At 38.4% G+C, this 24,613-nt stretch overlaps 1 protein-coding gene across 4 annotated transcripts in view; it reads right to left on the reverse strand.

The window, feature by feature from the left end:
- Positions 1 to 689: 689 nt before the first annotated feature.
- The window catches only part of IL1R1 (interleukin 1 receptor type 1), an 87,356-nt gene continuing 63,432 nt past the window's right edge, over positions 690 to 24,613 (reverse strand). For all 4 annotated transcript variants that reach the window (XM_067704067.1, XM_067704064.1, XM_067704065.1 and 1 more), the window contains 9 exons: positions 20,866 to 21,100; positions 20,579 to 20,768; positions 19,641 to 19,809; positions 17,697 to 17,762; positions 13,598 to 13,715; positions 12,731 to 12,882; positions 4,283 to 4,426; positions 3,385 to 3,552; positions 690 to 2,872 (listed from right to left, as the gene is read on the reverse strand). In XM_067704067.1, the coding sequence (XP_067560168.1) occupies positions 2,454 to 2,872; positions 3,385 to 3,552; positions 4,283 to 4,426; positions 12,731 to 12,882; positions 13,598 to 13,715; positions 17,697 to 17,762; positions 19,641 to 19,809; positions 20,579 to 20,768; positions 20,866 to 21,100 (1,661 nt within the window). In that variant the 3' untranslated portion in view covers positions 690 to 2,453. The remainder of the gene's footprint in view (positions 2,873 to 3,384; positions 3,553 to 4,282; positions 4,427 to 12,730; positions 12,883 to 13,597; positions 13,716 to 17,696; positions 17,763 to 19,640; positions 19,810 to 20,578; positions 20,769 to 20,865; positions 21,101 to 24,613) is intronic.

A 24,613-nucleotide genomic window follows, 5' to 3' on the forward strand; every position in this document is an offset into this window, starting at 1 on the left:
AACTACTTCTCATATCTCCACTTCACTTAGTTGTCCTTCTGGGGTTTTATCTTGTTCCTTCATCTGGAATATATTTCTCTGCCTTCTTATTTCATCTAAATTTGTTTGCATTTTTATGTATGTGGAAGGTTAGTTATGTTTCTCAAACTTGGAGAAGTGGACCTCTGTAGGGAATGTCCTATGTGTCCCATCAGTACACTCCCTTTCTTCACCCAAGGGCCAGGGATCAGCTGGTCCCAGAGTAGGTTCTGACCTGTGCTTGGGGACTCATATCCACAGGCTGCAGGACTGTAGTTTTCTTGCATCTGTTGTCTGCCCCCTGGTGGGTGAGGCTCGTCTAGAGGCTTGTTCATGCTTCTGGGTGGGAGGGGCCAGTGTCTGCCCACTGGTGGGCAGAGCTGGGTCTTGGCCTTCTGGTGAAAATGTAAAAGTCTATACAATAGTTACCCTTATCAGTTTTTGGACTGGTAAAGTGTTAATAAGAAGACTCACATTTTAATCCATTTTAGGAGCAAGCAAACAGGTGGAGTACAGCTGAGGCTACAAAGGGGAATCAGCCCTCATTGGTTAGCTAATGGTCTCTGACCTCCCCAGGCAGAGTGTCCTCACTCTCTATGGGACCTGGGAGTGTGCAGGTAAACTCAGGAGAGGACCGGCAAAGAAACAGATTTGAAGGAGAACGGTCAATACCAGGTTTTGACAATTTTATTGGAAAATAAATACAGTCCATTGATCAATGATAGGTGCTGTACATGAATCTGGCATCTTACTATATAAAAATATTTGGTATCTGCTACAGAATTATACAAACAAGTTTTTAAAAAACCCTTCATCATTAACCAGTACAAATATAATTTACAAAAAATATCATTGAAAAAATGGCTCAATACCCTTTCTTTCATTGCAAATAAAATAGAGGCAGAAGGGGGAAAATAAAAATTCTGCTAAGCCAGTTTTAACAACTGGAAATGAAACACTTCATTGCATTTGCAAACTTAAACAGTTAGGCTGACCAGAACAAACAAAAAATTTACCATCAGATAGCGCAGTAAAATCTAATTAATGGGGAAGGCCTGAAAGGAAAGAGGGTAGAGGAAACCTTAAAAGAGATTTTCAAAAATTAAATAAGATAATCTGCGGACATTTTTAAACAATAAAGCACTACACAAATCTGTTATATGTGCAAATTACTTCTGAAGGCACCTCTGACAAAGAGACACACCCACACCTCTCCTGCAGAGAGCAGGGCTCCTTAGCTGGAGACAGAACAGACTTCCCATAAAGTGACAGCCAACAATAAGTACAATCAGACTGAGAAAAAGAGAGCAAGTGCCTTAGGGCAGTTTCTTGGGGAGATCTCTTGGAGGAAGTGACTTGGAGTAAATTTTGAGTTTCAGTAAAATTCTGGTCAGCTGGAGAAAATGTGAGGAGACAGGAAGGAGAGGCAGAGGTGGAGGGGCACTGGGGGCAGGTATGAAGGTGCACAACTTGGGATTCGCAGAGCAGGACCAAGAGGGGTCCAGCTGTGTTGGGGTGGTGAGATGCTAAGTGGGAGAACATGGGCTTTAGCTCCTGAACCAGGAGGAGCCAGTGGAAGTATTCTAGTAAGGACAGGATGAGATCACAGCAGCATTGTGGGAAAGATGGTTCATCTGGGGCCGTGTGTGTATGACAGAGTATAAGGAAGAGGTGACTTGGAAGTTGTCCTTCCAAAGAAGGTACGAGTAAAGTAAAATGCAGAAGAATAAGGTGGAACCGAATGGTCATTCCAGGGGGAAGGCATTAAGAGGTGGATCAATTCTTTGCAACTCTTGCTCTTGAAATTCTCTCTCTCCTGCAGAAAGCTAAGGTTATTGCAAACCCTTCTAATACTGGAGAATTCCTTTGTTCATTGAAATGACAGTTTTAAAGGTCTGTGAAGTAAAATTCCATCTTTGGAAAGTGACTGCCAGCCGTCAAGGGGTATGGGAAATGCAAGGCAAATGGAAAGTTCTCCAAGAATGCGTCTAATTCCCTGGGAAGTACGGGTCTCACTGTGCCTGCAGCAATGTCCAAGAGAACCGCTCGAGGACCAGTGACCCTGCTGTCCCCAGACTGGGCCACAGCCCTGCCCTCAGACTGTGGGTGACTTCCTAAAGCTGTCTATAGAAGGGATTTCCTGCACGTTCATTCCTCTTGTTTGCCGCCTCAGTGCCTTTTCTCAGCAGTTCAAACATTCAGACAGGGCATCTGCTGCCTTGTTAAAGGACTTTCCAAGCCCTCTGCTCTGAGTTGCCCTGGCCACAGGGCAACTGTCACCACTTACTGCTCCCTTAACAATCCAATTCTAGGTGACCTCAGGGATAAGGGACTACACAGGTGTGTGGTATGACTGTACAAGTCAGTGAGGCCCAGCCCTGCCTGCAATGCCTGAAGACAGGAATCACCAAGGAACTCTTGACCAAGCTTCTCTGCTACCCGAGGGGCACGTGGACCTCCAGTGGCCGTTTCTCCTTAGAGTCCCGCTGAGTGGCCGGGGACAGCAGCTTGTGCTTGGCTGAAGGCGGCTGCCGCTGGACCGGCATGTGGTACCTGACCTTCTTCCAGAACCTCGAGTTCGTAGTCTGCGACCCTTCTCTAATGTCCCCTGACCAGCGTATGGCCCCCTGTTTCTGCTTAATGAATTTAATGGATTCTGGCATTTTCTCATAGTCTGGGATTTTCTCTAGCTCCAGCAGGACAACTTTAATTCCTTCCTGAATGAGAGCGTTGTACATGGCTATCTGCTCTTCAGATGAATTCCCCAGCCAGCAGAATCCTGATATTTCTCGGGCCAAAATGATAATCAGTCTTCTGCTTTTCTTTATGGTTTCATTAGCAACCTCCACAATGCCTGAAAAACACGGAGCACAGCAAGTAAACTTTCAACTTACAATCATTCCCTCCAGAACCAAAACCCCTCAAGGTTCTTCCCACCCCATGGCCTATGTCTCCTAATGCTCTTTTTTTCTTGCCTTACCTAAGATTGAAGGAGTTTCTCATTTTATAGAATAGATCAAAAACTGACCCACAAAAGGTGAGCAGGGGTCAGAGTACTTTAAGTAGAAATTTATAAACTTTCTTGTTAAACCACTGGATCTATATCACTCCTATTTTACCATCAGCTGTAAAGTAACTACTGGATCTAACTAGTTACGTTTTCCAAAATGAAATAAAACTTAGTTAATTGTTGCCCCAAAAGAATATGAGAAAAGTAAACACTTTGCATTTAATATGAAAGTCGTCATCATGCACCACTTAAGAGGCTCTTAAAATTGTCAGATATGTACACCCAGAAAGAGGGAACCCAAGTTTAGTAATTAAATTAGTTTTACAAGACTATTACTTTTTCCACTGCATACATACTTTCCCCAACATAGTCATCTCGGCCACTGATGAAGAGCTTATATCCACACTGTTTTTCCAAGACCTCAGGTAAGACTTTAAACACAAAAATATCTGAGTTAGAGGTGGACCCTTCCCCAGGGGTCTTTGGACATAGTATGTACGCATCATACGTCTTTCCATCTGAAGCTAAAGAGAAAATGCAATATATTTAGAACCAAAAGAAAAAAAATGAGATTTGGTAAAGTCAGTATCGCAAACATGCATTTCATAGTGAATTATTAATTTTGTGTGCAATGGTATGAAGCAACAACACCAAAAGTATAATGCCTTTTTAAAGTGTTCATCTTCTTACAAGTTTACATTTATTCTGTTTTACTACAAAGTTCTTCTTATATTATTCGATGGTCCCCTCATATGCAAACATTCTTTACCCCTCAGTATGGAACTACCCTTATCTCACTGTTCTCATCTTCCCCAAACGTCTAAGCCCTGAATGCTATCCATTCTTCCTTTTATATATTAGTGTAGTATTAGTTTTCTGTGAGGTTTAAACAAAAGAGAGAGTGCTTCCCTGATGCCTGAAAATTACATCATTTCTTCCATTTGATGGCAAATCATGGGGTGATCTGTGTTCTACCCAGCACAGAGCAAGTCCTCAACCACAGCTTCTGAATAACTGGATTTATCAGCAGATGCTCTAAACGCCTGTTTATCCCACCATGATGAACACCAGAGCAGTAACTTAGAAAATAATACTATTCAGTCTATTTGGTTAAGAAACTATAATTATGTATAATTATGTTATTTTGTATATGCCACATTTCATTTTAAAATTTAAATAAAACCCCTCTTAGTTAGCTTTTACATCTCTTAACTATCCCAACAAGAAAATACTGCATAGAATACAAAATTGTACCTTTTTTGGGGAGAAAATCATAGAAAGAATCTCTGTACCAAAGCACAATGTCAACCTTGAAGACTTTATAGATGAAAACAGAGCATGTAATTACCAATGTTAACATGACAAATATACCAATTGTGGGCGTCTGGAAGTCAGGGACTACAGCAGAAAAGAGGGGAAAAAATATTAGAACCCAAAGAATTTAAAAATTGAGCATAGCAAATTAAACATTATCATCCCAGAGAAACCATATTTGGGATTGGCCTGTAATCCCAAATCCCAGACAGTATTAACCCATTCATTATCGTCTTTTATTAATGAATACTAATGTACAAAGGCATTGAGAATGGATACTGTATAAAACTAAGGTGCGTTGTATTAAATCTTCACATAAGTCGTATGTAATAACATAGAAAAAATACCAAAGACCATAGGATAGAGTACTCCATAGGACTATGAGTAAAGTCAGAGTCACTCAAGAACCTACAAAAGTTCTACAAAAGTAGGAGAGTCAGGTGGAGCAAGCTGCAGACAGGAGGAAAGGAGAAAAGGGTTTAGGGATGCCAGACAGTGTTTCACACTTCCACATCCTCCCAGCTTCACATGCTAGTTATTCATCTGATGACTGCAGAGGAGTTCATGCGGAGAGGTAAGGGAGAGGAGAGGAGAGAAAGAAGGAGGAGCCTTCTAAATGCCAAGGGCCAAGGAGGCATCCAGAAAGCTCTGTTATGTTGCTTTTCCAATTTCAGTCATTGATCCATCTGCAGTTGAACTGGCTATGAAGTGGAACTCAAGATAGATCAATATCCGATTGGCCCAACTGATAGTTCACATTTACAGTCTTAATTACTGTAGCTTTGTACAAGATCATGATATCTGAAGTGTAAATCTTTGCGATTTGTTGTTTTTATTCAAGACCACCTTGACTAGTCTTGGCCCTTTACATTTCCAATATGACCTTTAGGATAAACGTGCCCACAACAACATGCCCACACAAATGCCCACCCACACCTGTACAAATATTGCTGAGATTTTGATTGGAACTGTTTTGAATCTGTAGATTAATTTGAAGGGAACTAACATATTTATAATACTGAGTATTTCAGTCTTTCAATCCATGGATATTGTATATCCCTCCATCTATTAGGTCTTTAATTTATCTCGATAATGTATTTTTAGTTTGTATCACAGATTTTGAACAGCTGTTGCTGGATTTATTCCTATATACTGAATATTTGATAGTTTTAGATGCTACTGTAAATGTTATTTTTAAACTTAATTTCTATTTGTTGTTGTTATTTGCAGAAATACATAGAAATACTATATATAAACATATACACTAGGGATCATGCTAAATTCATTTAGCTATTAATTCTAATAGTTTGTCCATAGGTTCTTTTAGATTTTCTTCCATGTACACGTTCATAAATACCATATTTTAATTCAACTACAAATTACCTTAAAATATTTCACAAACACTTTAAGATTTTTTTATTGGAGTATAGCTGACTTATAATGTCATGTTAGTTTCAGGTGTACAGCAAAGTGATTCAGTTATATATACAAATAAAATATATAATTCAGTTAGATGTGTATATATATATATATATGTTCTTTTTCAGATTTTTTCCCCTTATAGGTTATTACAAAATATTGAATATAGTTCCTTGTGCTATACAGTATGTTCTTGTTGGTTATCTATTTTATATATATTAGTATATATATGTTAATCCCCAACTCCTAATTTATCCCCCCCTCCCCTTCCAACTTTGGGAACCATAAGTTTGTTTGCTATGTCTGTGTGTCTATTTCTGTTTTGTAAACAAGTTCATTTGTATCTTTTTTTTTTTTAGATTCCACATATAAGCGATAACATATATTTGTCTTTCTCTGTTTGGTCTACTTCACTTAGTATGATAATCTCTAGGTCTATCCATGTTGATACAAACGGAATTATTCTATTTATGGCAGAGTAACATTTTATCGCAAATATATACCACATCTTCTTTATCCATTCATCTGTTGATAGACATTTAGGTTGCTTCCATTGTTAAATAGTGCTGTTAGGAACATTGGGGTGCATGTATCTTTTTGAATCATAGTTTTCTCTGGATATATGCCCAGAAGTGGGATTGCAGGATCATATGGTAACTCTATTTTTAGTTTTCTAAGGAACCACCATACTGTTCTCTATAGTGGCTGTACCAATTTTCAATCTTACCAACAGCATATGAGGGTTCCCTTTTCTCCATTCCCTCTCCAGCATTTATTATTTGTAGATGTTTTGATGATGGCCATTTTGACAAGAATGAGGTGACACCTCATTGTAGTTTTGATTTCTCTAATAATTAGTGATGTTGAGCATTTTTTCATGTGCCTGTTGGCTATCTGTACGTCTTCTTTGGAAAAATGTCTATTTAGGTCTTCTGCACATTTTTTGATTGGGTTTTTTTGTTATTATTGAGTTGTATGACTATTTGTGTATTTTGGAGATTAATCCCTTGTCAGAGGCATCATTTGCAAATAACTTCTCCAGTTCTATAGGTCATCTTCTCACTTTGTTTATGGTTTCATTTGCTGTGCAAAAGCTTTTAAAGTTTACTTAGGTCTCATTTGGTTTTGCTTTTATTGGCATCTAGAAGATGGATCGGGAAAAATATTGCTGTGATTTATGTCAAAGAATGTTCTGCCTTTATTTTCCTCTAGGAGTTTTATAGTATCTGGCCTTACATTTAGGTTTTTAATCCATTTTGAGTTTATTTTTGTATAGGGTGTTAAAGAATGTTCTTTTACATGTAGCTGTCCAGTTTTCCCAGCACCACTTATTGATGAGATTGTCTTTTCTCCACTGTATATTATTGCTTCCTTTGTTTAATTGACCACAGGTGTGTGGGTTTATTTCTGGGCTTTCTATCCTGTTCCATTGATCTATATTTCTGTTTTTGTGACAGTACCATACTGTTTTGATGATTGTAGCTTTTCAGTATAGTCTGAAGCCAGAGAGCCTGATTCCTCCAGCTGTTTTTCTTTCTCAAGATTGCTCTGGCTCTTCAGGGTCTTTTCTGTTTCCATAGAGATTTAAAAATTTTTTGTTCTAGTTCTGTGAAAAATGCCATTGGTAGTTTGATAGGGATTTCATTGAATCTGTAGATTACCTGGAGTAGTACAGTCAGTTTGAAAATATTGATTCTTCCAATCTAAGAACATGGTATATCTTTCCATCTGTTTGTGTCATTTTCAAATTCTTTCATCAGTGTCTGATAGTTTTCGGGGTACAGTTCTTTTGCCTCCTTAGGTACGTTTATTCCTAGGTGTTTTATTCTTTTTGATGTGATGATAAATGGCATTGTTTCCTTAATTTGTTTCTGATCTATTGTTAGTGTATAGAAATGCAAGAGATTTCTGTGTATTTTCTATCCTGCAACTTTACCAAATTCACTGATGAGCTCTAGTAGTTTTCTGGTAGCATCTTTAGCATTTTCTATGTACAGTATCATGTCATCTGCAAACAGTGACAGTTTTACCTCTTTTCCAATTTGGTTTCCTTTTATTTCTTTTTCTTCTCTGATTGCTCTGGCTAGGAATCCTAAAATTAAGTTGAATAAAAGTGGCAAGAGCGGGCATCCTTGTACTGTTCCTGAGGAAATCTTAGAGGAAATGCTTTCAGCTTTTCAGTGTTGATTATAATGTTAGCTGTGGGTTTGTCATATATGACTTTTATTATGTTCCCTCTATGCCCACTTTCTGGAGAGTTTTTATCATAAATGGGTGTTGAATTTTGTCAAAAGCTTCTTCTGCATCTATTGAGATGATCATATGGTTTTTATTCTTCAATTTGTTAATGTGGTGTATCACACTGATTGATTTGTGGATACTGAAAAACCCTTGCATCCCTGGGATAAATCCCATTTGATCATGGTGTATGATCCTTTTAATGTATTGTTGGATTTGGTTTGCTAGTATTTTTTGAGGATGTTTGCATTTATATTCATCACTGATATTGGCCTGTAATGTTCTTTTTTTGTGGCATCTTTGTCTGGTTTTGGTATCAGTGTGATGGGGGCCTCATAGAATGCATTTGGAAGTGTTCCTTCCTCTAGGTTGTCCATCTTATTGGCATATAGCTAGTTGTTGTAGTCTCTTATGATCCTCTTATGACACTGTATTTCTGCAGTGTCAGTTGTAACTTCTTTTTTGTTTCTAATTTTATTACTTTGGGCCATCTCCCTTTTTTCTTGATGAGTCTGGCTAAAGGTTTATCAATTTTCTTTACTTCTGTTCTGATCTTTATGATTTCTTTCCTTCTACTAACTTTGGGTTTTGTTTGTTCTTCTTCCTGTAGTTACTTTAGGTATTAGATTAGGTTATTTGAGATTTTTCTTGTTTCCTAAGATTGTATCACTATAAACTCCCCTTTTAGAACTGCCTTTGCTGCATCCCAGAGGTTTTGGATGGACATGTTTTTTTCATTTGTCTCTAGGGGTTTTTTTTCTTATTTCCTCTTTGATTTCTTCAGGTGATCCATTGGTTCTTTAGTAGCATATTATATAGCCTCCACATATTTGTGGTTTTTGCAGTTTTTTTCTTGTAGTTGATTTCTAATCTCAGTGTTGTGGTTGGAAACGATGCTTGATATGATTTCCATTTTCTTAAATTTACCAAGGCTTGCTTTGTGGCCCAACATGTGATCTATCCTGGAGAATGTTCCATATGCACTTGAAAAGAATGTGTATTCCCTGCTTTCAGACGGAATGCTCTTATAATTAAGTCCATCTGGTCTACTGTGCCATGTAAGGCCTGAGTTTCCTGATTGATGCTCAGTCTGGATGATCTGTCCATTGATGTAAGTAGGGTGTTAAAGTCCCCCACTATTATTGCCTTACTGTCAATTTCTCCTTTTATAGCTGATAACATTCTCCTTAGATATAGAGGTGCTCCTTCTATGCTAGGTGCATATATAGTTACAATTGTTAAATCTTCTTCTTGGATTGACCCCTTGATCATTATGTAGTGTCCTTCTTTGTCTCTTGTAACAGTCTTTAATTTAAAGTCTATTTTGTCTGATATGAGAATTGCTACACCAGCTTTCTTTTGATTTCCATTTGCATGGTATATCTTTTTCCATTCCCTCAGTTTCAGTCTGTATATATCTCTAGATCTGAAGTGGGTCTCTGGTAGATGATATATGTATAGATGGGTCTTGTTTTTGTATCCATTCAGCCAGTCTGTATGTTCTTATTGCCATTTTGTTCATTGTTCTGGATTTGTTTTGGTAGGACTTTTTTTTTTTTCTTTTCCTCTTTTGTTCTCTTCTCTTGTGATTTGATGACTACCTCTAGTGTTAGTTTCTTGATGACTACTAGTGTTAGTTTCCTTTTTTATGTGTATATCTATTGTAGATTTTTGGTTTGTGGTTAACATGAGGTCTTGGTATAGCAGGCTATATATATACATTGTTGTATTAAGTTGCTGATCTCTTAATTTCAAATGCATTTTAAATATCCTGCATTTGTACTCTCCTCATGATTACTGGTTTTCATATCTTTGTGTGTCTATGATTTCCTGCCTTTACTGTATGTTTTCCTTTACTGGTAAGCTTTCCCGTTACATAATTTTCTTGTTTCTAGTTGTGGCCTTTCCTTTTCTGCTTATAGAAGTTCCTTTAGCATGTTTTGTAAAGCTGGCTTGGTGGTACTGAATTCTTTTAGCTTTTACTTATCTGTAAAGCTTTTGATTTCTCCATCAAATCTGAAGAATAAACTTGCTGTGTAGATTATTCTTGGTGGTAGGTTTTTCCATTACATCATTGTAAAAATACAGTGCCACTCCCTTCTGGCCTACAGAGTTTCTGATGAAAAACCAACTGATAAGCTTATGTGGTTTCCCTTGTATGTTATTTTCTGCTTTTCCCTTGTTGCTTTTAATATTTTATCATTAATTTTTGTCAGTTTGATTACTATGTGTCTCAGCATGTTCCTCCTTGATTTTAATCCTGTATGGGACTCTCTGTGCTTCCTGGAATTGGGTGGCTGTTTACTTTCCCATGTTAGGGAAAATTTCAGCTATTATCTCTTCAATTATTTTCTCAGGTCCTTTCTCTCTCTCTTCTCCTTCTGGGACCCCTATAATTGGTGCATTTGACATTGTCCCCAAGGTCTTGTAAACTGTCCTCATATTTCTCATTCTTTTTTCTGTTCTTTAGCAGTGGCTTCCACCACTGGGTCTTCCTAATCTAACTTTGCAGCCCCATGTAGGTTGATAAGTCTGAACTTTTAAAAGCAACCTATGATTCTGAAAATAAGTGGTCTCAAGACCAATTTTACAGACTATTAATGGAGCAAATAAGGAACTCTAATGGTGAAATTGTGAGGAAAATAATTTTAGTGCAATGAAAAAGAAAAGGAGACAGCAAAGGAAATAAGGGTACAATGAAGTAAGAGAAAGTACAAGAAGCAAAGAGTAGAATTTTAAGGAGCGTTGGCAAATGCTGCAGAGTATCTGAGGAGGGGGAGAAAGCTGAATAACACTTGAAGGAGTCTGTAAGAGGCTTGAAATATCCAGTAGGCCATGAGGAATCACTGAAGCCTTTGATGGCAGAGTAGGACCTTGAGTTCCCCTCCTCTCACGAGCACACCAAAATCACAACTAACTGCTGAACCACCATCTATAAAAGAGTGGAACCTACCAAAAATGACATTCTACATCCAAGGAATTAAAGAAGAAATCATGATGAGATGGTATGAGGGGCACACTCGCAATATAATCAAATCCCATGCCACCCGGGTGGGCAACCCACAAACTGGAGAATAATTATATTGCAGAAGTTCTCCCACGGGCATGAGAACTCTGAGCCCCACATCAGGCTCCCTGACCTAGGAGTCTGGCATCAGGAGGAAGAGCCCCCAGAGCATTTGGCTTTGAAGGCCCATGGGGCTTCACTGCAGGAGCTCCGCAGGACTGGGGGAAAGAGATTCCACTCTTGGAGGGCACACAAGGTCTTGTGCACACCAAAACCCAGGGCAAAAGCAGTGACTCCATAGGAGTCATTACCTGCTGGTTTGGAGGGTCTGCTGGGCAGGCGGCAGCTGTGGCTCTCTCTGGGATCATAAAAGCTGGTGGCAGACATATCTGGGAGTGTTCATCTGCGTGAACTCTTGATAGAGGCAGATATCTTGCTTGGGTCTTTGGCACCAAGACCTGGCCTCCTGCAACAGCCTGTAGGCTCCAGTGCTGGGCTGCATCAGGCCAAACGACCACCCAGGGCAGGAGCACAGCCCCACCCATCAGCAGACAGGCTGCCTAAAGACTTCCTGAGCCCACAGCCAGCTCTAGATGTTCCCCTTGACACGGCCCTGCCCCCCAGAGGGCCAAGCCCCAGCGGCACCCACCAGTGGTCAGGCACTGGCCCCTCCTACCAGGAAGCCTGCATAAGCCCCTAAACCAGCCTCACCCCCCAGAAGCAAGAAAACTATCATCCCACAGCCTGTGGAACTGAGTACACAAACAGGTCAGAAGCTACCCTGGGACCAGCTGGTCCCAGGCCACTGGGTAGCAAGAGGGGAGTGTACTGACACACAGGACATCCCCTACAGAGGGCCACTTCTCCAAGACCAAGAAACATAACTAATCTTGCATATACATAAAAATACAAATAGAAAGTTAACAAAATGAGACAGCAAAGGAATACATTCCAGACGAAGGAACAAGATAAAACCCCAGCAAAACAACTAAATGAAGTGGAGACAGGCAATCTACCCAAGAAAGAGTTCAATATAATGATCGTAAAGATGATCCAAGAACTTGGGGAAAGAATGGATGCACAGAGCAAAAAGCTATAAGACGTTCTGAACACAAAGTTAGAAAATATAGAGGCAACCAGAGTTGTTGAATACCATAACTTTAAATGAAAAATACAGTAGAAGGGATCAATGGCAGAATAAGTGAGGCAGAAAAATGAATCAGTGAGCAGAAACACAAATACTGCCAATATTGTGTTTGATTACAGAATTCATGAAAACCAGTAACTTCTGACATCCTGTCCGGAAAGTGGATATTTAGGCTTCCCCTGTGCATTCATCATGTAGTGCTTTACCTAAAGCTATTCATTAGGTACCGAGGATGACCAGACTTAAGTTGCTATTAGCTCTGGAAATAGAACGATTAGTAATTATCTGCAACATCACAGAATTTATATTCAAGTAAAGAAAACTAAGATAGATATGGACATGCATAGCAGAGGCTCTACGGGGCAGAGAGAGGGGTTAAGAGTAGGCAGCAGGACAGCACAACCTCCTAGAAGAAGATATAGTTCAGCTGGGAAGTGAAAAAGGAACGGCAGTCCCCAGGTTAAGAGGAATCTAAGAGCATTCTGGGCAGAGGAAATAGCATGGTAAACCTCAAGGTCATGAAATCTTACTACAGGAAAACAAAATTGCATTTCAAATAAACAGCTGTGTTGTTTACCTGGATGTATTAATTGGATATATGCTGTACTCCTTCCTTCTGTATTCTTGGCTAAACAGATAAATGGATGTAGAAAAAATTTACTTTCCACTGCTGTAATATTAAGCCGTGCGATGACCGCACTCTTTCTTTTGTTTAAAGGATTCTGCACGCTGTTCAAAAGAGTAACAAAATTGTATAAATGGCATCAATTATAGATACGATAAGCATCCCTGGTTTATCGTTACAGCAGAAATAATCACCAGCCCTAAGCACAGGTATAAGAATCAGGCTTTTAGCAAGACTGATCTGATGTTTCATAGCCCTAAGACCACTGTTAGTAAAAGACTCAGTAGCACAGAGAAATAAAATTAAAATTACCAGCTTCCAAGAAGAAAAATGGGGACCTAGGCATTCTGGTCTCCATGGGGCACGAAGAATATATGAAACAAGGGTAGATTGGGACAGATGGGAAAGGGTTTGCAGGTGATGCTAAGAAGTAATAGGACGCCATCAGAGACCTGAGCAGGGGAGTGCCTGATTCTTGGCCACAATTAATGAGTCTTTTCTAAACTACTTTAAAAATGGAATGACATGAAGGATAATTCAGGACAATTGCTTCATGGGAATGCTGCAACATTTTTAACTGAACTTAAGAGAAAGCCTTCCAAGGGGTCTGGAATTTGTACCATAATGGCATGTATCGTCACCTTCATTGGACAAGATCTTATGAATCCTGCTGAGCTTAGCAAAACTCAATATGGGCAGCAAAGGGTTAAGGACCAATCAATGACCAACTCGATCACGGCCACTAGATTCAATCATAACGGTTATATAATGTATGACATGGAATTTAATACCAAAATGTCTGGCTCTTGGCATACTTACTATGTAAACTCTTCCATCATCATAGGCTCGTATTCCTTAATTCCTGACCCATTCCACCTCCAGTAGACAAAGTTACTTAACTGGCCGGTAACATTGCAGATGAGTTGGAGCCAGGATCCTGCAAAGGAATGGATTTTGAATCATAACATTAATGGACTTTCACCTGATCTATCTAGATTAATAAATGACTGTTGAACAAAAATTTTAAATTACAGGAAAGCAAAAAGAAGAAATTGCCCTTATATCCACCACCGAGAGATAAGCACTATTAGTAACTTTACGTAGCTCATTCCTTACCTTTCGGTGTACGTATGCAGTTTTTAAAATGGGGTGTCGTTGTCTACTATTTGTAATTATTGTACATTGAGAATTTCGGCTCACGTGATTAGCCTTCCAAAATAGGCTATTTCATGACAGTTTACTATTCCATCATACAGACATACTATGATGAATTCCTTTCCTATTGCTAAACATAATGTTTCTAATTTTCCATTATTATGATTAACATTCCAATGAATGTTCCTGTACGTCAACATTGTACATATCCTGAAGTATTACTCTGAATAAAAATCTGGAAGAATTGAGTTAAAAGAGAGACATACTTTTAAAAGCCAAACGCCCTGTCCCAAGGGAGACTACACCAGTCTGCACTCTGTCCAGCAGTGTATGCAAGAGTCATTTATCCCCGAAAGCCCCAGATACCAAGTGTTTTTGGTTAGTCATTGCCAATTGAGAGAAGAAAAAAATTCCATTTAAATTTTCATCTGCATTTCTTGAGCTCATGGTGAATTAGTATTCATTTGCCCTTCTTTTAAGAATTGCTTGTTATGGGCTTCCCTGGTGGCACAGTAGTTAAGAATCCACCTGCCAATGCAGGATCCGGGAAGATCCCACATGCCGCGGAGTAACTAAGCCTGTGCGCCACAACTACTGAGCCTGTGCTCTAGAGCCCATGTGCCACAACTACTGAAGCCCGTGTGCCTAGAGCCGGTGCTGCACAACAAGAGAAGCCACCGCAGTGAGAAGCCTGTGCACCGCAAGGAAGAGTAGCCCCTGCTCTCTGCAACTAGAGAAAAGCCCACACAAAGCAACGAAGACCCAACGCAGCCAAAAATAAATAGAACAAATAAATTTTTAAGAAAAGAATTGCTTATTATTCCTAATGGCCATTACTAAGCTGCATTCTCATATTATTAACCTTATGATGCATGGAAGCTCTTTAATTATCAAGGATAGTAACTCTTTATCATACATAAAAACTACCGCAAATATCTTTCAGAGCTTGTTTTCATTTTGTTACTGTTTATGGAAATTCTTTAGTGTATATATTTTTATTATTTGGCCAAATTTACAATTGTTTTATACTACGTCTTCAGTATTTTTTGTTGTTGTTGAAAAGCTCTCTACCATCAAATCAGGAAAATATTCCATGTACTTTTTTCTTTCAGGTATATATGACGTTTGCATTGCTGTAGTTTGAGTGTTTTAGTTCTTTAATCTGTCTAGAATATAACTTGGGTATGGTATGAGAGAAAGCTTTAACTTAATGTTTTTATCCAAATAGTTGACTGATAATTCCAGAATCTCTTACTGAATAATAAATCTCTTCCTCAGTTACATAAGAATTATAAAATAATTATTTGGGCCTTTCTAGGTTGATCTGAATGTGTATACTGGCGCCAGGGGTACCACACTCTTAATTATTGCAGTTTTAGGGTAAATATTCATATCATTTAGCTTTTCTTCCCAGTATTATCTTAGTAATCTCAGCATTTTATTCTCCCAGGTGAATTTCAGTATCACTTGACAATTTTTAAGCCCATTCATATTTTTATTGGAATTCCATTAAAACTGTAACTTACTGTTGAGAGTCCATATCTTTACAATTTCCAGTTTTTCATATAGGAAAAACACACATCCTTATTACAGTTTTTCTTAAATTTGTGTTTCTTGAGAGATTGTTTTTATTATTTCTCCCTTTGGAGCTTTTTTGGATTTTTTTATCCCAGTTGCCTAACTCTCTGTGAATTTTTAATACCACAGATATACACTGTATCTATTGATTTAATTTTTTCACCTCCTAAGAACCAATTTTCTCCCCATTGCCGACAACATCTCCCCATCCCTTTAAGAATGTATGCTTTAAATCTCCCAGTTTTTTGAGATTTATAGGTCAGAGTTTGTGGGGGTTTTGTTTGGTTGGTTTTTTCTTCCTTATAAATCCAATATAATTTTTAAAGGTTTTGCTAAGCTATCTTATAGACATGTCTATGGCCTTTACTGTTGCAAATAGGATCTCTTTTCCCATTTTCTTGGTTTTTGCTAAATAAGTCTAATATTTTAGAATATTAATTTTATATCTGGTCAATACAATAATATTTGTAGGTACATCATTATATGATCTGAAAATAATACAGTTCTTTTCTCCCCTACAGTCAGCATGCCTTGGTTCTTTTATCTTTGCATTAGTGGGCACTTCTGGAACATGTTAAGGCCTAGACCTGTAGAAGGTTTAACACTATATAGTGTTTCACCATTAAAAATGTTGGTGACGATTGGTTTGAATTGATGTTATTAAGTGCAGAAAGTATCCCTCAATTCCTATTTTTCTAAGTCATTTTATTGGTAATTAATATGAAATCTTATCAAATAAATGTCTGATTATAGGATACTCATATGCCACGGTGATCAGGCCTCTGATCAATGTGATATATGAAAATTATTATTTCCTAATGTGAACTTCTTAGACTTGTAGATCCAATCTAGGCTTTAGAGCTCTACGTGTACATTCCTCGAGCATGCTTTCTCAACAGGGCGAAATGTGTGTCTTGGCGAGGAGAGCAAGAGAAGCTTAGCTATTGCAGTGGTGTGTGGCCTTTCAAAGTGCCACAGTGCACATCTGGGTATTAAATACCTGAGCAACTAACGAGTATGAGGGAAAAAATGGCTTGTTAGGCGCTACAGGGGAGCAATGATGGGGAAAAAAGGGTTGAAACACTGCTCTGGATTCTACGGGACAATATTTAAAATTTTCACATCTTTGTTTACATCTACGAATGTCTTTATATTACTTTCCACCACGAAGAACAACTTGGCCAAGTACAGAATTCAGAGGTCACACATTTTACCTTCTAATCTCTGTACAATTGCTCTTTGTCTTCATGCAGTTACTATTACAGAATTCTATATGCCAGCCTCATTTGTGATCCTCTGATACAAAAATCTGTTTTTATGTTTGGACTGGTGGTTTCCAACAGAACTTTCAGCGTTGGCAAAAATGTTCTGTAGTTGTGCTGTCTCATACGTAGTCACTAGTCACATGTCACTCTTCAGCCCTTGACTGAGGGACTAATTTTTAATTAAACTAAATAAATTTACTTAATTTAAATTTACATGTATGTAGCCACACATGCCTAGTGGCTATCGTATTGCATAGCTTAGATCTGAATGCTTATCGTGTTACATCTTCATTCTTAAAATGAACATTATCACTAACTTGGAAAAATAATTTTCTAGAATAACTGTCTTTTTGGCCTGTAGTCCTATTCTTCTACCTAAAAGCTTAACTCTGATCATAAGAACTCCATCCTGCGCCAAGTAAGTTACATTTCCTATTCCTAGGCCTACTGAACTTGGTCTTTTCTTTTTTTTTTTTTTTTTTTAAGATTTTTTTGATGTGGACTGCTTTTAAAGTCTTTATTGAAGTTGCTTCTGTTTTATGTTTTGGTCTCCTGGCCGTGAGGCATGTAGGATCTTAGTTCCCCAACCCGGGATCGAACCCTCACCCCCTACATTAGAAGGCGAAGTCTTAACCACTGGACGGCCAGGGAAGTCCCTGAACTTGGTCTTTGGCTGATGGCTTCACGAGTAATAAGTGTCCATAGGAAAGTAAGGGTGGGCCAATCAGACATGGCTAGATGTTTGCCATAAGAGGCACGAAATCCAAAGAAACATTTAAGACATAATCTGTGCCACTTTCCCTCTAACTTTAGATATATATCCACTAAACAGCTTAGGTTGTGTGCAGTAAAGGTAGTTTATCTTAATCTCGAGTGCAACAAATACTGATGTCGGCATATCCTGATTGTAGCCCACTTACCCAAGACCACTTCTATCGTCTCATTAGCTGGACTCACAATCTCAGGTCTCTTGTTCCTGGATTTCACTGAAAGAAAAACAGCCATAAGGTCTCTTATAGACCAGAATCTCAAGTGATGACCACACTTGGCAAAATATACCAAAAATATACTACAAGGCATCTGCCCGATATTCCCTCTACTGGCCAAAGCATGTATAGCAGGAAACAGAAGGCCAGAGGTGAAGGTAGGAGGCTGACACAGAGACCACAGCAGAACCCACAGAGTTGGCCCTTCTGAACCCAGAGTTTGGTGCTGCAAAAAAAACCCCCACACATCACCAGGCCCTGGGGCTCCAGACAAGTGCCCCTCTTCATGCAAATCAGGAAAAACGAGTCGTTGTGGAAAGGGACTTATTAACCAGAAGGCCATCTATTGGTAGACCTGCTTGTACTTAGTAATTTTCACAATGACCCAAGAGTGAAAGCCACCATTATTGAAGAATGCCAAACATTTTGGCATAATTTATTAAAATAAGCATAAAAATACTAAAGAGCTCCAGAAATTAATCTGACCTATCTGGGGCCAAGCCTGAGAAACTATGAACTTGAAAGCCCAGTATTTATTCCGCCACAGGCAAAAAGAAAAATGTTACCTCCATCAGGGCAGGATACTGTCTCCTTTGTTCCCTAATGTATACCTAGAACAGTGCCTGAAACATAGTAGATGCCCAATAAATATTTCTAAGTCCACCTTTAGAAGAAAACAAAATACAACCTCCCATCTGATTAAGTATATTATTTCTACGTAAGGGATCAGAAAGGATGGCAGAAAGTATTTAAAACCCATTTGGCCTAATTTTTAAAACTCTGTAGTACCCTGTTTTCCCTAAAATTTGGTCTGCTGGTCTGGTTGCAGTACCCCAAGGAAAACAAATCAGCTACACAATGACCAGAGAGGGGCTGCTCAGGAACTCAGGACGGTTGTGATTCAAGGACTCCTGAAATTTACGAGTCATTGATGCTTGTAGGATGTAGGGAAGGAATTGATTCTGAGACAATAAAATTAACCTTTGAAGAAAAAATGAATTATTGTAGAATTGAGAAAACATAGCTCTCTGAAAAGTGATCATAATCTGGGTTTACCTGGGATAGGCCCTGTTTATCCCTGTTGCCCCAGAGTAATTACTGATAGAGACTGCTTTGACTTTCAAAGTCCTGGTTAAACGAACTCTATTCTTATCTTACTGAAAGCTTAGAAAACCCTGGTATTTACAGAAAGGTTGAGCATTCTGCCCATCCCCGGGTAACTTGTAGGAGTGCCTTGGTTTTATTTTGTTGTAGTTTTTAATATGAAATATGGTTAATAGAAGCCTCAAGAAAACTAACAAGAATAATCATCATGTACCTACTCATTTCTCATCTGTTTGGCCCCAGGCACAGGACCGCAAGCTGAGCACACTTGATCTCTCGCTTTTGCAGCAAGCTTGGAAGCTTGAATTTTCTTACAGAGGAGCAAACAGCCTCAGAGAAGTTAAGCGACTGGACTAACAGAGATCTAACAAGAGTGTAACTTGTGCCAAAGTTCATTAGCATCCATCCATCACGCCAGTGATGGCTAGACACTCAGACTGCCCAAGTGAGGGATCTCAGAACTGTGGTTCCTCCAGTGCCTCTCCAGAGAACCCTCTGGAGAAGCAGCTCTAGCCAGGCCAAAGAACGTGCTCCGAGTTCAGCTGGAACACATAGCTCATCCTTGTCTGTTTGATCAGCACTGCCTCTGAAGTAGGAATGAGAAACACATACATAGCACGTAACAACAAAAACTAAACTAAAGCCAGGTGACCTCTGGCAAGTCATCAAGCTTCTCTTGGATTTAGTCCCTCCATAGACAGTGAAGGTGATATTAGAGTTATGGTCTCTGGGCCTTCCTGGATTTAAAATCCTAGGATTGGAGCTCTGACTCACCTAGAGTAATGAGTTTTATCGCCCGGGTGACGTGATACTGCTTTCCCAAGTGTGCGTAGGATGCATGACACGTATAGTGCCCATTATGCGCCGTAGTCACGTTCGTGATGATGAGTTTATTTGTTATTCCAACAAAGTTTATATTGTCAAGAAGTAGAGGTTTGCAGTCCTAAACAGAGGGAGAGGAAGGAAGTATTGAAAACCAATAATTCATATTTATATTCGTACGTATACGAATAGAAAGGTTCCTTGCGTACAAGTTTTAATATTGCATTTTTTTGCAACGTCATAATTACATTCCCAGGATTTACATTTTTATGCCCATGAGGCTTGCACTTTGAAGACAAGTGAAGACCAACTTACTCTGCAAGAGAAACACATTTGAGGAAAGAATGCTAACACCATAGCTGCTTAGTAATGCTATACTTCCATTCTTCACTGATATTATTTTGTATTTTTTTAACCTCTACAAGATGACTCTCCATGTAAGCTCCAACAAGCCAGGTAGATCAAAGATACCAGAATATGATGTATTCCATGGAGTGCTGGCCAATCGCCTTTCAGACAGTTAGAGGAACCACTAGGTTATCCAAGGACCACTTAATGTTTGTAATAAAACACAAAATAGTATCTTTGTAACAAATAGTTATTTCTTAAAAACCCTAAATTTATAATCATCCTTATCTTTAAACATCTTTTATGCCTACTATACTTTTCTCAGCTCTACCTTATTAAACAAAAATGACGTCTTTTTAGTTAAGCTGCAAATTAAATGTGTACAGTCTTAAAACCTTTTAAAAACATCCTATTAAATTTCACCACTCAGGCAAAATAACATGCCAAAGGAAAAAGCGCTTTGCAGATTCATCCTATTGTCTGTGACAGAAAACTATTTTATTTGCTAGATGAGTAGAATGCCATATGTAATATAAAATTACCTTATACCACTGTATTTGGGGTAACTCATTGTTTTCATCTCTGAAAAAATCCAAATAAGGACATACAAGTTGTCCATCTCCTGGAATCAGTAGTCTCTGTGTAAAGACGGCTTGTGAATTGTAACACAAGTTAGGCTCATGCTGTACAAACTCTGCAGCTATTTTAGTTTTGAGGCAGTAAGTTGAATTGCTAAAATAAATCAAAATAGGTTTATTAGAAGATTTTTGTCCTTAACTATTGCAGGTACATACAACGCACGTTGGTAACATATTAATTCCTTTCTTACCTCACTGCACAGTAGTAATATCCTGAATCCTCTACTTCCGCAGGAACAAACCAAAGTTTATCTTTGTGCTGATGAATCCTGGAGTCTCTTTCGGTAGATACAGGTGTCTTGCTGTCATTTTTATACCAAATTATAGGGCCTTTGTGTTCACTTAGGATAAGAGGACATGAACGAGCATCAATTTCATGTGCAGACGAAACTAAAATAACTTCCTCTTCACGTTCCACACATTTATCTTTAAAAGGGAGAAAGGGAAAGTCATTTCTATAAGAAATTAGTCAATGTTTCTTAATGTAATATCTAAATATAAACACACCAACTATTAAATACATTAATTTGTGTTATACGTGAGAGTGTCAGTAGCCTTATGATTAAGAGAATCATCTTGGAAGTCTAAAAGATTTCTAGTCAAATCCAGGATGTCACTTACTACTTGTGTCCTTGAGCAAGTTATTTAACCTCTCTCCTCCCCTCTTTACTCAGCTAAAACTTGGGGATAAGGTAGCAGGAAAAGATGGCTGCTTCAGTAAAAAGATGGAATAACCGTTATTTACCCTCCCACCTGAACAACTAAAAAATGCACAAAGTATATGAAATAACAATGTTCAAGACATCGAACGTCAGGGAATGAAGGACACAAAGGAGGCGAGTCCTAGGGTTTTCCCAAATTACTGTGTAGAGAGCAGTTCTAGGCCATGACATTGCTGGGAGGAAGTGCAGGCAAAACCCAGTGTTCTCTCTTGAGTTGAGGAGATGGAGCAGGGAATCCAGGTCAACCAAGAGCGTGGAGGGCAGAGTACCAGCGAGATCACAGCTGCACACAGAGAGTAAGCAAGCTTTGGAGGTCTACAGGATCTCCCTCAGGTTTTCAGCTGAGTATCAATTAGCAGAAGCATGAAAGAAAGCTCCTCAAGGCCAGAGTGAAAATTGCCACAAGAATTAGAGTGGATGATACCCGGAGTGCACACATGCCGGGAATGGTGGCTGTTCTCAACAGCCAGAATGGACAATCTTATCAGTCATGGGGCACCAGGTAGAGAACCCAGAAGGGTTTTGTCTCAGTAGATGGAGCAAGTTAGGCCTAGAATAAACCTTGTTCTGCTCCTGACTTACAAAGCTTAAAAGCAAGACCTAAAAGGATCGACTATTTCCAAGTAACAACCCTGTAAAAGAACATAGCTCAAGAACGTTTTTAGTAATAAAAAAAATATCCAATGCCCAGCATGGTAAAATCTACAATATCTAGCATCCAATCAAAGATTACTAGGCATGCAAAGAGGCAGCATAATAAAGAGAAAAAAAATCAGTCATATCAAAACTGACCCATAAATGACAGATAATAGAATAGATGGAAAAAATTAAAATAATTATCACTGTGTTCCCCTTGTTCAAGGGGCCAGATCAAGCATGTTGAGTAGAGAAATGAAAGACATTATTTTAAAAATCCTAAATCAAACCCCTAGAGATGAAAACTACAATGCTGGCTTTAAAAAAAAAAAAAAGGATGTGATTAATGGCAGGTTTGACACTGCAGGAAGAAAAGCTTAGTGAACTACAAGATATAGCGTTAGAAACTCTTCAAAACTAAACAGAGAGAGAAAAATAACAATGAAATAAACAGGATTCTAGTTAGCTGCAGGACAACTTCAATACATGTAATGAGAATCCCTGAAGAACAGAAGAGGTGGGTTGAACAGGAAAAATAGTTGAAGAAATACAAGTTGAAATTTTTCACGATTTTATGAAAATGATGTAGCCACAGACCCCCAAATCACAATAAAACCCAAGCATAAGAAGCATGAAGAAAAGCACACCAAACAAAGACAAAAATGCTGCAGTCTTCTTGCCAGAAACAATACAAGCCAGAAGAGGGCAGAATAAAGATAAGTACTAAAAGGAAAAACATCATCTACCTAGAATTTTTCAGAAAGAGGCAAAATAAAGACTTTTTCATATTTATAAAAGCTACAAAAATTATCACCCATACACCTGTACTGCCAAAACATGTAAGGAAGTCCTATAGAAAGAAAGAAAATAGCATCGGATGAAAAATGAATCTACATAAACGAATAAATAGCACCAGAAATGTTTACTACCTGGGTGATCATAAAATAATTTTCTTATTATTTAAGTCTCTTTAAAAACAACGGAATATTTAAAGCAAACAATGTCTTTTGAGATTTATAACATATAAAGAAGTAAAATGTATGGAAACAATAAGGCAAAGTTCAGGAAGGGAGAAGCAGGTATATACTGTTTTAAGTTTTTTATACTATTTGTGAATTGGTATAGTATCACCTGAAGGTAAACAGTGATGAGTCATAGATGGATACCATAAGCACTAGAGTAGTTATTTTTTAAGTTATGGATACCATAAGCACTAGAGTAGTTATTTTTTAAGTTATTAATATAAGCCAACCCAGAAGACAAAATAAATCATGAAAATCCTCAATCCAAAAGGCAGCAGAAAAGAGAAAACACATAACAAAGAATTAATGGTACAAGGTGAAAATAAAACAAGATCCTAAAATAAAACCCGAACATATTATCATATTTTTTTCGTGGTCTAAACAACCCAGTTGAAAGGCAGAGATAGTCAGACTGGATAAAGAAAGAAGGATCCAACTATATGCTAACATACACATGAACTCACACATAAACACACTTTAAGTGTAAAGACACAAATATGTTAAAAGTAAAAACGGGGAGGGGAGAGAAATATCATGTTAACACTAATCAAAAGAAAGTTTGAATGTTTATTATTATCAGTCAAAGTAGATTTTACAGTGAAAAATATTAACAGGGATTAAAAAGAGTCATGAAATTATGATAAAGGAGTAATTTGTCAGGAGGTACACAGTAATCCTAGACATTTACTCACCTACTGACAGTGCTTCAAAATACATGAAGCAAAAACTGATAGAATTGCAAAAAGAAATAGAGAAACCCACAATTATAGTCTGAGATTTCAACAGTCTCCTCATAATAATTGGTAGAACAAGTACAACAATTAGACAGAAAATCAGTAATGATATAGAAGATTTGAACAACACTATCAACCAATTTGGCATAATCAATATTTACAAAAACTCCTACCCAACAACAGCAGAATACACATTCTTTTTAACTGCACACAAAAGAACTTACCAAGATATACTATATTCCTGCTTATAACCCAACAGTCAACAAATTTAAAAGAATTCAAAGTATGTTCTCTCTTGACAATGAAATTAAATTAGCAATCAGTAACAGAAAAATATCTAGTAATTCACCCATGTATTTAAAAGCTGAAAAAAACCCAACCAACAAACAAAAAAATCACCCATGCATCAAAGAAGAAATAAAGGGGACTTCCCTGGTGGCACAGTGGTTAAGAATCCACCTGCCAATGCAGGGGACACGGGTTCGAGCCCTGGTCCGGGAAGATACCACATGCCTCGAGACAGCTAAGCCCATGCACCACAACTACTGAACCTGTGCTCTAGAGCCTGTGAGCCACAACTATGGAGCCCACGTGCCACAACTACTGAAGCCCGCATGCCTAAATCCTGTGCTCCACAACAAGAGAAGCCGCCGCAATGAGAAGCCCGTGCACCACAGTGAAGAGTAGTCCCTGCTCGCCACAACTAGAGAAAGCCCAAGCACAGCAACAAAGACCCAACGCAGCCAAAAATAAATAAATCAACTTTAAAAAAAAGAAGAAATAAAGGAGGAGATTAGGAGATGAGTCTTTTGACCTGAATGATAA

This window comes from Pseudorca crassidens, chromosome 14 (genome assembly GCF_039906515.1).
Source record: "Pseudorca crassidens isolate mPseCra1 chromosome 14, mPseCra1.hap1, whole genome shotgun sequence".
NCBI classification, from domain to species: domain Eukaryota; kingdom Metazoa; phylum Chordata; class Mammalia; order Artiodactyla; family Delphinidae; genus Pseudorca; species Pseudorca crassidens.